This window comes from Martes martes, assembly GCF_963455335.1.
Source record: "Martes martes genome assembly, chromosome: 9".
NCBI lineage: Eukaryota > Metazoa > Chordata > Mammalia > Carnivora > Mustelidae > Martes > Martes martes.
In genome coordinates, this window is record NC_137896.1 from 137,109,136 (window position 1) to 137,123,513 (window position 14,378).

The window sequence follows — 14,378 nt, forward strand, 5'->3', positions numbered from 1 at the left end:
CTAGCAACAGAAACTCGTGAGTATGTTTATTGCTCGCAATTACGAAAACAGAATTTGTGACACTAGGATTTTCCTTGTGCTGAAAACTTGCACCAGCTGCTCACAGTCCACAACCCAGAACAATAATCCACATTGGATGGGGTGGGGGCTGCTAATTTTTAGTATAAAAGTAACTACTTAAAATGTCTTATTTATTATAAAAAGTCTTCAATGCGCAATAAAAATATAGCGTTGAGTTTTAAGAGAAAACTAACTCTGTCTTTTTTCATGATCTTGAGAAAAAGAATAAATAATACCACTACACTCTAGAAAATACAACGGGACGCAACGGGAAAGTGCTCAAAATGCCAGGGGAAGCGACCAGTGCCTTGACATGGTCTGTCACACGCGGTCCTGTATCACGGAAAAGGGAAACAGCAGAAGTTACTAACAAAGGGAGAAAAGTAAGAGTGACTGATTTTCGAAGGAGGAGCCGGAAGCTCGCTGTCCCCCCGGTTTGGCCCTGGAACCACAGAGTCGGGACTGGGGCAAGAATGGGACTCGCGCGCAGACACCGACCTTTTACAGAACCTATATTCTTTTCTCAAAAACAATTAGAAATGTCTCCTTGGGGCGCCTGGGTGTCTCAGCCGTTGAGCGTCTGCCTTCGGCTCAGGTCATGATCCCAGGGTCCTGGGATGGAGCCCCTCCCTGCGGGGGGGGGGGGCCTGCTCAGCAGGGATCCTGCTTCTCCCTCTGCCTCTGCCCCTCGCCCTGCCCCAGCTCTTGTGCACACCCTAAGTAAAATCTTAGGAAGGAAGGAAAGAAGGGAGGGAGGGAGGCAGGGAGGAACTTCTAGTGATTTCAGGTAGATTCTGGGGGACAAAGCCATGCAGTTCAGAGCTCACCGGCCCGCCTGCCCTTTGCGGGAGCGGGAGTTGAGACCACAGGCCCATGGAGACGTGCCCTGCTCTCTGGGCAGGTGAGAGCATGAGGCCCCTGTGCTTCTGCTCTGTCCAGGCTGAGGCTGACCCCCTCACACCTCATCCACTTCCCTCCACTCCCCTGGGCCTTCCTCAGACTCCACACCTCTGTAGGCCCGAAAGAAGGAAGCAGAGAGGTCCAGGCCTTGGACCAGGTGCTCACACATGCACTGCCGCCCTTAACCCCGTACGAACCTGCCCGGTGGCACATGCCCAGCGTGTAGACAAGGAGACAGGGGTCGGAGGTCAGAAAGCAGGCGGTGGAAGGCCCGTGACTCCCCAGCTCATCGCCCCACGCACCACTCATTCCACCACCCTGTCATCCGCCGGTCATCACTCAGGCCTTCTCCCTGCCAGGGACTGTGCCAGGGACAAGGGTGACTACGGTGAGTGCAGCAGACCGACCCCCTCCTTGTTAGAAAAGGGACAGCAATCAAATCACACCAAAGCTAACTATGCAGGGGCGCTTGGGTGGCTCAGTGAGTTAAGCTTCTGCCTTCAGCTCAGGTCATGAGCTCAGGGTCCTGGGATCAAGCCCCGCATCAGGCTCTCTGCTCAGCGCGGAGCCTGGTTCCCCCTCTCTCTGCCTGCGGCTCTGCCTATTTGTGATCTCTGTCTGTCGAATAAATAAAATCTTTTAAAAAAAAAAAAAAAAAAGCTAAGTATGCAGCCACAGACCATGACAAGTGCTCAGAACAGTCCCCAAACCAGAAGAACCCACCGGGGGAGGGGCAGGCAGGAAACGGTGTGATGCGGGACCCGGAAGGTGAGCAGTAACTGACCAGAGGGGGCACAGAACATGCTAGAGGCCCGGCGAGCGTGGCGGGGGAGGAGGAGGAGACGGCGGGCAGGTGGCCTGATGCAGCTCAGACGGCCGTAGGCACGGTGGTGCGACCCCCGCTACCCACCTGGTCCACGAGCACCTCCACATGCACGTCATCGTCCTCTTTGACTTCCGGGGCTCCTTGGGTTTCCGTGTGAGGAGTCTGGGCTTTGTACACGTCGCCTTCTGGAGGAAAACAGCACAAACAGGTGTTCAAGCCGATGTCCCCTGCACATTCTCTGGCCCAAACCAAGGTCGCGGCTCGGCACCACTGAGTTTCCGATGTGGTGCGCGGGCAGCTGGCCCCGGAGCCCTGAATCCCACCGCGGGATCCCCAGGGCCTTGCTTCTGCCTCCGTGTCTGCACGGACGGTCATCCCTGCGTCCTGCCCCCACGGGACTCAGTCCCAGAGACAAGACTCACCAAATGCTTAGCAAACGTGTGTCCAGCCCACTCCAAAATCACCACAAAGCGACCCCCCGCCCGACACCGAAGTCCTAGTCTGAGGACATGCACCTTGGTTACTTCAAGAACTTATTTTGAAGTCATGAACTAAATGAGTTTTAACGGACGAGGTATTAAAACCGCACGTTGTGAAGCAGTCGGCTGAGCCTCCAGAGGAGAATCAGCTCATCAGCACTACAGCTGCACGTACCACAGGCTCACCGAATCCCCAGGTGCTCGGAAACCTTGTCCTCGCCCTGACAAGACTTAAGTGACAGCAGAAGGGCCGGCCACTTCCCTCAGCCCCCAGAGGATGTCACCATGGTCGTGATGGCCTCAGTGACCGCAGCTCATTCTACTTCTTGTCCTTCCCGCCCCTCCCAGCCGTCAGCCCCAGAAGGACCGTCACAGAGTCCTCGGCAGAAGAAAGGAAGGTAAGAAGATGGCAGAGGGCAGCATCTGTCGGGACCCCACAGGGCGCCAGGCCCTCCTCCGCCTCCTTGATACTTAACACGCACACAAGTCTCTGAAAATCCTACTGTGCCTGTTTGTAGATAAGCAGCGTGCAGAGGGCCCCACGCTCGGGACCACACTAAGGAGCAGCTCGGCAGGGCCGTACCTGGGACCTGGGCCCCAGCACACCACACTGCTTCCCGGAGAGAAGGTCAGGGGCCTGCCGGGCGGGCCCGGCCACGCAGTACAGGCTTTGTCAAGAAGGAAACTTTTCATGCACTGATTAAAGTCTCTATTACGGGGACTACGGGGTCAGTAGGCTCTGGTCTCCGGCCCACGCTGGCCATGGTCAGGCTGTAACCGCACACTGTGTCAGCCGTGCCCCCAGGCAGGAGCGCTGTGAGTGCCCAGCGTCCACACCAGGGCCTGGTGCACAGCCGGACAGCACCGTCATCTGGGATGGGAAGGCCAAACGGGGACCGAGAGCAGGAGAGAAGCACAGGGAGACGGTCAGGGTGTCACCTGGAAACGGGCAGCGGGTTCCCGGGAAGCTAGGGGAAGGCTGGCGCACGATGGGGAGGCAGCCGGACTCGCTGCCCTCCTTCCCCTGGTCCTAGCCTCCGTGTCACCGGCCCCCGGCGATGCCCGTGGGACACACGCCGGTGGGATGCGGGGCGGCCGGCTCCCAGCCAGGGCTCCGCAAAATAGAAGCAAGAGCAGAAAAAGTATTTTTTCTAACTATTTCATTTTAAAGTCAGCCCCAAAGTTTGCTCTTTCAAATTACCTCACACTTAAAAAGTAAGCCCACACAGTTCCGGTGGATTTGAGTCTCACGTTTCCCACCAAAGGCCGAGTAGTTTGCAGGTTGTTTACTGCGTCGCCGGTCCTTAGGGGAAAGCGCGCCCGCCCAGATGCTCACGGGGCGGCAGAACTCCCGCATGGATCTGGGAGGGCTTCCTGGTTGGGGAAGCCCATCGCCTTCAGCACTGGGATTTTGTTTCTGTCCTCTCACTACCACGGCCCCTGGAGCTGAATGTCTCGTTCAGGAACCAGACAGTCGCGCATGCAGGGCTACAATCGGTTACAGGCCCCGTATCTGCAGTAGGATCGCCCCGGGGAAAAGCACATTCTTCAGGCGCGGCCCTGCCTCCCGCCCGCGGCCAGATGGAACTCACGTTACCTGTGCCGCCTTGCATTAAATGATCCGCGAGCATTTTCTTCTTTCCCTCTTTGGCATAAAAAACAGAATCCTCTCCCTTACAGGGGATGTCGTCGTACTTATGAGGTTCCTTTCCTTCGGCGTCCTCCTAAGGTACAAATTAAGAATAAAACGTGTGAGGAACAGTAGTGCCCCCTGAGTCTTACCCGTTGCTTTGAGAACGACCAGGCAAGCCTCATTCGGGCACCTCGGAGAGCGCCCCCTCCTAGCACCCAGGTCTGGCCATCTCCGTCCCTTACACTTGTCTTCAGTAAAGTGACAAAACACCTCCCCCCCACGGCGAGGACAGCCCTTCCCAGGAAGGGAAGGCCGGTCGTCCCCCTGGAGGTGCCCCCATCCCCCGTAAGTCCCAACAAAATGAGGGGAGGCTTTGGAAGGGGGGCAGGTGAGTCTGAGGAGGTCCGTGTGGTTTCAGACACACCTAGAAGCCTCATAAAATCGCTGTTTTCAACACCGACAAAACTGTTGCCCTGAAACCCCTGAGCAAGGAGAGCATTTCTGACAAAAGGCTATCCAACATGTTTTCCGAGACAGGTTCGTCTTGGATTGAGACACAGGGAAACTCAGATGGTCTGAAAGAAATGTACGGACAGTAATGACCGAGCACAAGGGGTCACAGTGGACAAGGAGCTAATTCTGTGCACATCCCCGCTCCGCCCCGCACACCACCTTTCCAGCATCCCTGTTCTCTGTCTTTACTGAACGCAGGCAGGACTATATAAATCAGGATTTCTCCCAAGCTCTCTACGGCACCTCCCTGTACCATCAACATATTTACGGCTCAAACAATCGGCTGTGCTGTCCTTGCAGAAGTTAAAGTGCATAAAATAGTCCCACGACCAAATACAAGAACCAAGCGAAATCTTTCTACCTACTTTAAGGGGCTTTCCTAAAAGCTGCAATCATGTCCATAAGTATAGGAAACAAGATCTTGGCAGAACGGGTCATAGAAACAGAACACAATATGTGCTGCTTGTGTTTTGGGGCAGCTGGGGGATGGGATTCAGAAAACCTTGACTCCAAGCATCGCTGACACCGATTCGCGCAACCGCTTTCCCGATCCTCGGCCTCTACAAGAAGACATCCTGTGTCCACTGTTACCTTAGAAGTTATACTCGAAGGACAGTGACACAGGAAGGGTCCCACCCTCCTCACGAGGACACAGTGCGACCATGGGGCAGAGCCAAGCGCACAGCGAAAGCCAAGACCATCGCAGCCCAACCACCGGCCCCCCGACCCCCCAACCCCCGGCACGGTGACACGACGGAGCTGAGCGGGTCCACACCGACCTGGAAGGTGGCCCGAGACACAAAGGACTCGGGGCCAGCGTGATGGCAGGTGGAGAGCGGGCGGAAGTTCAATAAACTGATTTCACTGTTTAATCTCGTACCTTACCACCGTACCTGACGGGAACGCGAGTTTCTGGAAGCTCCGTACTTCTACGACAACCGCCGAAACCTGGAGCCGTGCTAGGTTAGCTTCTCACCAAGTCTGAGCCCGAGCCGCGGTTCGTGCCCGTCCGTCTCCACAAGGACACCCCGGCCTCGCTCACCCGCACACCCCACTGCCTCCCTCCCCTTCGTCCCGTTGCCCGGCACTGAAGCAGCCTGCAAGTGGGCGGGACCCAGTCAGGCTGGTCGTGGCGGTCTCACCACTAAAAGGCCGGAAGCTCCTCGGGGCCAGAGATGTTTGTCTAACGGCGACTTCCCAGAGCCCGGAGCCGGGAGGCCCACAGAGAGCGCACGGTAAGTACTGGCCCCGGGAGTAAGTGAACGGTGGCGGCGTGAATCTCCTCCCCCTGCGCCTCTCAGATGCTCACGGGAGCTGTCACAACCTCAGGGGGGTGGTCAAGGGCCTCAGCTCAGCACTGGGACCCTCGCGTCTAAGCCCGCCTACCTTCCCAGCCCTGTGCCAGCCTCTTCCCTGCTCAGGCTTCGCCCACCTCCCGGGTCATCCCCGCCGGCAGCGCCCGTGCTCCCTGGCTTCAGAGCCCGACGCGCGCGGAGCTCAGGGTCCCGGGGCCACGTTCCTGGAACACCTGCACGTCGTCACCAGGACACAGGCCCTGCCCTCTGCCTTCCTGGCTCCAAGCCAGCAGGGACCACACGGCACAGACACGTGCCCGGGGAAGAAATCCCCGCAGTCGCTCAGGAAACCGTTGCTGATCTCTTGAGCTGAGTAAGAAGATGTGGGGGAAAGTAGGAAAGGAAGAAGAATGGGACGAAGACGGGGGAAGGTTTGGGGCGCGGAGCGTCTCCGTCCCTCGGTTTTCACTCAGGTCGTGACCCCGGGGTCCTGGGATTGAGCCCCGCGTCCGGCTCCCTGCTCTGCGGGGGGCTTGCTTCTCCCGCTCCCTCCGCGCCCCCCCCCCCGCCTGTGCTCGCTCTCCGCGCCGCCCCCCCGCCTGTGCTCGCTCTCCGCGGCCCCCCCCGCCTGTGCTCGCTCTCCGCGGCCCCCCCCCGCCTGTGCTCGCTCTCCGCGCCCCCCCCCGCCTGTGCTCGCTCTGCGGCCCCCCCGCCTGTGCTTGCTCTCTTCTCAAATGAATAAATGGAATCTTCTAAAGGGGGGGCGGGGGGGCTGCAGGGTCGGCAGGGCCAGTCCAGCCTGCCCGCCCGTGCCCGCGAGGCAGCCTCACGCTGCAGCACCTGCTGCCCCGACCTGCCAGGGACACCCCGAATCATTCTCCGGAGCTGCCACCTCCCCCAGGGCTGGTCCTGGTCCAGCGTCACCGTGTCCCATGCAGAGGAGCCCTCGTCCGCACTCCCACCCCTGTGGCCCACGCAGCCCATGGCCATGCACCCGCGCACTGCCCACCGGCTCCCTAATGGTCGGTGCTCCCCAAGGACGGGAAGGGGCCGCCTTCAGCTTTATACACACAGCCGCCGTGCAGCAGACACTCTGCGTGTCTCTCATGGTCAGGGCAACACAGATTCACAGCAGTTCTCAGAAACAAAGGATTGGGCGGAAAACAGAGAATCTGTGGCTTCCCCATGCAAAGAAACATCTGGGGGTCACCCTGTCCCCACTCCTCCCTGCCCTGAGTCCCGAGTCTGAAATCAACGCGATGCCTTAAGAAGGGGCAGGTGCTCCTTTCCCATTTCATTAATCTTTCCCCCATTAAAAACATTCTCAGGGGACATAACCCAGGCACGCCGTGTCCATTTCTCCGGAGTGCCGTAGGGACCACCACCTTTCTCTGGAGCCTATCTCATTCGATCCAGCTAAACTTAATGCGGCTGTAACAGATAGTCGTGCTCAGGCACAGGAAAGGCAGCCTCCCGAGGCGATGTGGATGAAGCAGAGAGCTTGTCTAGTGGAGGGATAGGAACCACCCAGTTAGGTTCAGAGTCAGGCCACTCCCAAGCGGAAAGCCAGTGCTGCACGCTGAAGGCCTCGCACCAGCTTCCCGAGCGCACATCCTGCTTCCAAGTGGGTCGGGCTCTGTCATCAGAGAACCAGGTCCTATTCCAAGCATTATTGAAGTGGAACATTTGCTAACATTTGAACCTGACTGTTGCCTCTTTAAGCCACTAGAAGGAGATACAAATGCAGCCTCGGATGTTATGTGATACTGCAACAGTCTTGACATTAATAGCCTGCAAATATCAGCTCCAATGCACTTACTCCACACTGTGCTTTACAGTTTAGACCTGGTCATTAGAGTGTGGGTGTCCCACAGTATGCGACTCTCTGACTGTTTCATACATGTGTGCACACGTGTTCACACACACACACAGGGGCCTTCAACTGTTTTATCTCTTGTTCATTTCAGTTCACTACCACCATTTGCGCTCTATGCCCAAGAGAGAAGTAGGTAATATTAACGTTCTGGCTGTGGCTGTGATATAAACACAATGGCTATTAATTATTTACCACATGTTATGGAGGCTTGCACATTAAAATATTCATTTTAATATGGGAATGAAGTTTTAAACATTTATTAAATTAGCCTCACTTCTTAGAGAGCAATAGATACAAAATCATGGTAAATGAGTTGCTAGAACACGGAAACTGATCTAACAAAATCAGGACAGGTTCATTCAGGTATTTTCCTAGGACTCAACAGTCATAGGCAGGTTAATGGACACCCGGGACCCGGTGGCCTCTCCTGTGCTCCTGCGTCCGGTCACCCAGACACCCGAGCACCATTGGGTTTCTCCTCATTTCATGGAATCAAATGCCGTGAATCATAAGTCACGTGGTGATTTTTCGTGTCGCTAAGAAACAAAGCAAACTGGCGGCTAGGTTCTGTCACACGGCTTCCCTGTTACCTGGAAGTTCTGTTTTCCACTGAAACAGCCCTTTCGGAACTTTTAGACGTAGGTTTTTATCACATAGCACATCCGGACGTAAAGCAAGAGGACAAGGCCACAGAAACAAACTGCTCGGCTCCTCTCAAGACCCACACCCCGAGTCGGGCTGTCCTGACCCATCTCTGCCTCAGAGCTGAGTACATCTGGGCTCCGCCGTGCTGCGTGGACAGGGTGCACCACTACTGTTCTGGAATGTTCTCCCAAGTGGCTCTGCACATTTTGAGGCTGGTGCTCTCTTGCCTGGAGCATGGGAAGCAAGGCTTCTGCACGTGCCTCAGTAGCGAGATGAGGTCGAAGAACGCGGCAGAGTGCGTCCTGGCCGCCAGCCCCTCTCCGGATACAGGGAAGGTTTGCACACCGTGGCCGCGTGCCTCCCACTGCACGGGGACTGTGAGCGGCACCGCCGGCAGAGGCGCTCTGAAAGCCAGCAGCAGCCCAGGGGCCCCTACAGCTGAAGGCCGCCTGAAAGGAAGCCGGCGCCACCAGCCCAAGACCCAGCCAGCCAACACACAGTACTGGGAGACGTAATGAAGCGTCGCTGTGCTGATCCCCTAGGCCTGGGCACCGGTCGTTACACTGTCACAGATTCCCGAGCCTGAACCTTCAGCTGCGCACAGCCAACCTCCCTCCTCAGGTCCCAGAGAAGAGTGGGTTGTTCCTTTGCAAAAATATAAGGAATTAAAGAATGTACTCCACCAATATCCAGCCGCCGCTCTATCTTTGTACCTTCCTGGGAATACAGTAACTTTCCACTTCGATTCTGAGTCATATCCGTGTCACCGTGAGGACGTCTGCCGCAACGACTCCCGGCGCATGTGGTGCCAACCTCGCACTCGCCTCCGCTGAAGAGAGAGGCGACGACCGCGAGGCCACCCACGACGCCAGCAGCCGTGCACGGAGGCCCCGTATGCAGGAGGCGCCCCACTTCCCACGGAAGACAAACCAGAGAAGTTGAGTAAGAGACGAGGGGAGCCCGGCCCACAAGGAAGCAACCGTACTTGCCATAACGTGGTTGCTGAGAGTAATTCCAAAACCCAGCCTCAAAAAGGAAAATTACAAAGTAAAAGAAAACGCAGCCTCATGCAGCCAGAGAGGCCTGGCACGTGGGCTAGTTTCCTTCCTTAGAAATGCACCTGCTCCTCACATGGGGCAACAGTTGGCAAGTACTGAGTTCTCAGCTCAACATACCACGCAGACCTCCACACAGCGGACAACGAATGAAGTGAGACACCTGGAGAGGCGGTTTGTACAAGAAAAGCACAGATTTTACATCAACCTTTGTCAAAATCAATGCCTGTTCTGTTCTTTTAGGAATCCCCCCCCCTTTTTTTTTCTGGAATAAAACGCGTTTGCTCTGCTATTACGTGCCATGCCTTGTCATACATCACAGAATATTTTCAACGAAAAGATTTATTTTTTTCTAAAATAACACATTTTATTTGCATTGCAGTGTATGAATGTTTGTGATCATCCCGTTTAAGATTCTTCCCTTTAGGGGCGCCTGGGTGGCTCAGTGGGTTAAAGCCTCTGCCTTCGGCTCAGGTCATGATTCCAGGGTCCTGGGATTGAGCCCCGCGTCGGGCTCTCTGCTTAGTGGGGAGCCTGCTTCTTCCTCTCTCTCTCTCTCTCTCTGCCTGTCTCTCTGCCTACTTGTGATCTCTGTCTGTCAAATAAATAAATAAAATCTTTAAAAAAAAGATTCTTCCCGTTACACATCGTCCTTAAAACCTGTTAACGTTCCAAAAGAGAGAAGAAAGCACTATAGAGGTTATCAGAACAAACACGTGTCACATTTTAGACCAAGTAGAACAAATATCTAGTAAAAGGGAAAGAAAGTCCTATCCCCACCTACCAGGACCCAGAGTCTCAACAGCATAATGAAACGAGGACGTAAGGAAAGCAAGCCATGATGACCCCCAAACTCGTGGCTCCGTTCTCTGTGCCCAGTGGCTCCCCAAATCACTCGAGTATGGGATTCCCAGCTTGTGCCACTCAGGCCGTTTCAACATTCACAGTCAGCGTCCACGCCGCACGTGAAGACGCCCGTGGAGGCAGCCGAGAAGACTGTGAGGCTGGAAACCTGTGCACATCCACGAAGGCTCCCTCTCCTGGAACGTCTGCCGCTTCTCTGGTCGCTAGCACCCGCGCTCTGCTTGCCGATGGCCACGGGTCGACGGCCCCGCTCCTGCAAACCCTCACGCTACCCACGAGACTCGTTCACACAAGCGTTCTGCCGTGAAACACATCCGCACGCGAGGAAACCCATCCTCAGGGCAGCATCATGTCTATCGGTTCTGCATTGTCAACGATTCTCGTTCACTCATTCAATCAGCAAACACTCAATACCGAAGGCAATCTGTAGAGAAAGAAAATTGAGAATAAATAAGATGAAGAAAGGAGGAACACCCAACTTTTGTAGCAACATGGATGGGACGGGAGGAGATCGTGCTGAGTGAAATGAGTCAAGCAGAGAGAGTCCAGTATCATATGGTTTCACTTACTTGTGGAGCATAAGGACTAACACGGAGGACAAGGGGAGGTGGAGAGAAGGGAGTTGGGGGAAATCGGAGGGGGGAGAGGAACCATGAGAGACTGTGGACTCTGAGGAACAAACTGGGTTTTGAAGGAGGGGGGGGTCCGGTGAGCCTGGCGGTGAGTATTAAGGAGGGCACGGATCGCATGGAGCCCTGGGTGTGGTGCATAAACAATGAATTCTGGAACACTGAAAAGAAATTTAAAAATTAATTAATTAATTAGGAAAAGAAAATAATTAAGACGATCATTCACCTCAGGAAGCTTCCCCAATAACAGAGTCAATTCGGAAAACCTTGACGCCGGAGCCAGGCCAGGACCCCACGAAACAGCAGCGTTGGGGGCGAATCTCATTTACGAACAGACACGCAAAAGTCCCCCACAACACGGAGCACAAGATACTCAGAGGCATCGTTCGGCCGTCGGGCTTTTCCAGCACAGGCGGTAGGACGGGGCCCTCGTGAGCTCAGGGTGGGGCGTCGGGTCGGCTGCGTCTCCCGCGGCGACACTGACCCCGCCAGGACCCGCGGACAGGCGAGGGGCTGGGCTCAGCCACGGCCGGACTCCTGCCGGCCAGTCCCGGCGCGGTTCCGGGGTGAGGAGGCCGAAGTCCTTCCGAGACCGCGGCGGGGACGGCGGTTCTGAAATCGGACCCGCGCCGGGAGCAACGCCGCGTCGAGGTCAGGCCGTGAGAGGCGGAAGCAGCGGCGCGGCCCGCGGGGCCTCCCGGGGGTCGGTCTCGGGAGGGGGAGCCGGGAGCGGGCGGACGCGCGGGGACCCCACGGCGGCGCCGAGCGAACGATGACCTCAGCGCGGCCCCTGAAAGAGCGTCCGACGAGACGGCGGGGCTCGCGGTCCTCGGACCGGCGGGGGCTCGCGGTCATCGGACCGGCGGGGGCTCGAGGTCCTCGGACCGGCGGGGGGCTCGCGGTCATCGGACCGGCGGGGGCTCGAGGTCCTCGGACCGGCGGGGGCTCGCGGTCATCGGACCGGCGGGGGGCTCGCGGTCATCGGACCGGCGGGGGGCTCGCGGTCCTCGGACCGGCGGGGGCTCGCGGTCCTCGGACCGGCCGGGGGATCGCGGTCATCGGACCGGCCGGGGGATCGCGGTCATCGGACCGGCGGGGGCTCGCGGTCCTCGGACCGGCGGGGGCTCGCGGTCCTCGGACCGGCGGGGGCTCGCGGTCCTCGGACCGGCGGGGGCTCGCGGTCCTCGGACCGGCGGGGGCTCGCGGTCCTCGGACCGGCCGGGGGATCGCGGTCCTCGGACCGGCCGGGGGATCGCGGTCATCAGACCGGCGGGGGCTCGAGGTCCTCGGACCGGCGGGGGGCTCGCGGTCATCGGACCGGCGGGGGGCTCGCGGTCCTCGGACCGGCGGGGGCTCGAGGTCCTCGGACCGGCGGGGGCTCGCGGTCCTCGGACCGGCGGGGGGCTCGCGGTCATCGGACCGGCGGGGGCTCGAGGTCCTCGGACCGGCGGGGGCTCGCGGTCATCGGACCGGCGGGGGGCTCGCGGTCATCGGACCGGCGGGGGCTCGAGGTCCTCGGACCGGCGGGGGCTCGCGGTCCTCGGACCGGCCGGGGGCTCGCAGTCATCGGACCGGCCGGGGGATCGCGGTCATCGGACCGGCGGGGGCTCGAGGTCCTCGGACCGGCGGGGGCTCGCGGTCATCGGACCGGGGGGGGGGGGGCTCGCGGTCATCGGACCGGGCGGGGGCTCGCGGTCATCGGACGGGGGGGGGGCTCGCGGTCATCGGACCCGGGGGGGGGGCTCGCGGTCATCGGACCGGCCGGGGCTCGCGGTCATCGGACCGGCGGGGGCTCGCGGTCATCGGACCGGCGGGGCTCGCGGTCATCGGACCGGCGGGTGATAAGGACCCGCGCGGCGGCCCACCCCTGGCCTCTCCCTGCCCTTCCCGGCTCCTGTCCCGACTCTCGCCGGCCGCGCCTCTCGTCCGGGCTGTGTGTGTCACGCTGGGGGTAGACGCGCCCCCACACAGTGAGCGCGTCTCACCTCTGCGCCTGACGTGCCCCCCCCCCCGCTGCCCCCAGGCCCAGGGCGCCCACCGGGCTCGGCCGCGCTCCCTCCGGTCTGTCCCTACGCCGCAGGTTCTCCGCCTCGCGCTCACCGCATCGCATCGCAGACGCCTCCGTGGGCCTCCCGGCGCCACGCCCTGACCTCCCACGTCTCGTCGCCGCACACACAGCGGGAAGCCTGATGCCAACACTGTGCCCAGAAGCTCCGGTCCCCACTGCCGGGGCTGGCCTGGGGGCAGATTTGCCAAGTGTCCCCAAGCCCAGTTCTCACCTTTACTCTGTGAAAAGGACTTAACTATTTCTTAGAAAGGGAGAGCCGTGAGCAGTCGGGGCAGAGGGAGAGGGAGAGAGGATCCCAAGCAGGCTCCACACTCAGCCCAGAGCCCGACACGGGGCTCGATCCCACGACCCTGAGATCATGACCTCAGCCAAAATCAAGAGTCAGACACTCAACCAACGGAGCCACCCATGCCCCCCGAAAAGGACTCACTTTTTTCTTTCCTCGTGAGCATTTCTCGATGTCTGCATACTTTCTGAAAGACAAAAGATAGTCAGCCAGAACTCCGTAAAAGACAGCCAAAATACATCTTCCTAAAAATGCAGGCCGCAGCCGTCGCTTTTGGGAGGGCAAGGCCCCGTGGAAGGCACATCAGTCCCCCCACGTCACGGGCTCACATCAACAGCATCTCCCACCCTCTGAGCAGAAGGGACCCCCCCACCCCTGAGGTTTGCTCAGTTTCCTTCCTGGAGACCTTAGGAAATCCAACGGGTTTCCATTTCTATCAGGGTGGGTGGCATTCTGGCCCGAGGGTGTCATGTCTACAGGCACTTTCTGCCCTAAAGCTTTTATACAGCCCTGGGGGGAAATCCTAACATGTTTGAGGGTTTTGGCCGTTGACAGTCACTCCCACAAACATGGGTTTTTCATGCAGCTCTCACGGGGACCTGTGACACACACGTCATGTTCTCCCTGCTGGAGAGGAAGCACGGCTCGGAGACATGAGGGTTCAGTGAATGCGGCACCACTGACAGGGGAGGAGCAGAGACCCCAGCCCCGTCCAAAACCCAGCCCAGCCTCCTTCCACCACGTGGCAGACACCCCGTCTAACTGCCACCCTTCCCTCTGACATAGCCCGGGGAGCACACCCCGCTAATTCCTCTGTATAGGGCTGAACCCCGCCAGTGCTATGCACAGGAAGGAACCCTCGGGCACCCCACTCTCTGGCAGGAGGGCACCTCTGGGGACGACGCCGTGGGTGGGGAACGGACTTCGGTCTCTTAGCAACTCTGGGGACTCTCTTCCTCTTTTGACAGAGAAAGATACTTAAGCAACCAAGAGACCCAGTTCAGGGTCCACACATGAACAGGCGACAGAGAAAAACAAAACACATGGACGGGGGGGCTCGTGTGGGGAGCAGCGGACATGGGTGCAGAGAGGACCAGCACCTCCGTTCAACAGCCCCTGAGGTATTTCTACCCGCACGCAGTTAGGACAGCCAGGAACGAATTAGCAAGCGGATAAAATCAGGAAGCAGCCCTGCTTGCCAGGCACGCAGGCAGGACCCCAACCTGACCGTGTGCTGTGCGGTCATCGC

The 14,378-nt window shown here is 58.5% G+C and overlaps 1 protein-coding gene across 1 annotated transcript in view; it reads right to left on the reverse strand.

Annotated features, from left to right (window-relative positions):
- Positions 1-14,378, reverse strand: part of DCDC2C (doublecortin domain containing 2C) — a gene marked incomplete at both ends in the record, with an annotated part of 87,482 nt that overhangs the window by 33,448 nt on the left and 39,656 nt on the right. Inside the window, 3 exons of the mRNA XM_080813701.1 lie at positions 1,871-1,971; positions 3,863-3,989; positions 13,274-13,316. Coding sequence (XP_080669827.1) covers positions 1,871-1,971; positions 3,863-3,989; positions 13,274-13,316 — 271 coding nt within the window. The remainder of the gene's footprint in view (positions 1-1,870; positions 1,972-3,862; positions 3,990-13,273; positions 13,317-14,378) is intronic.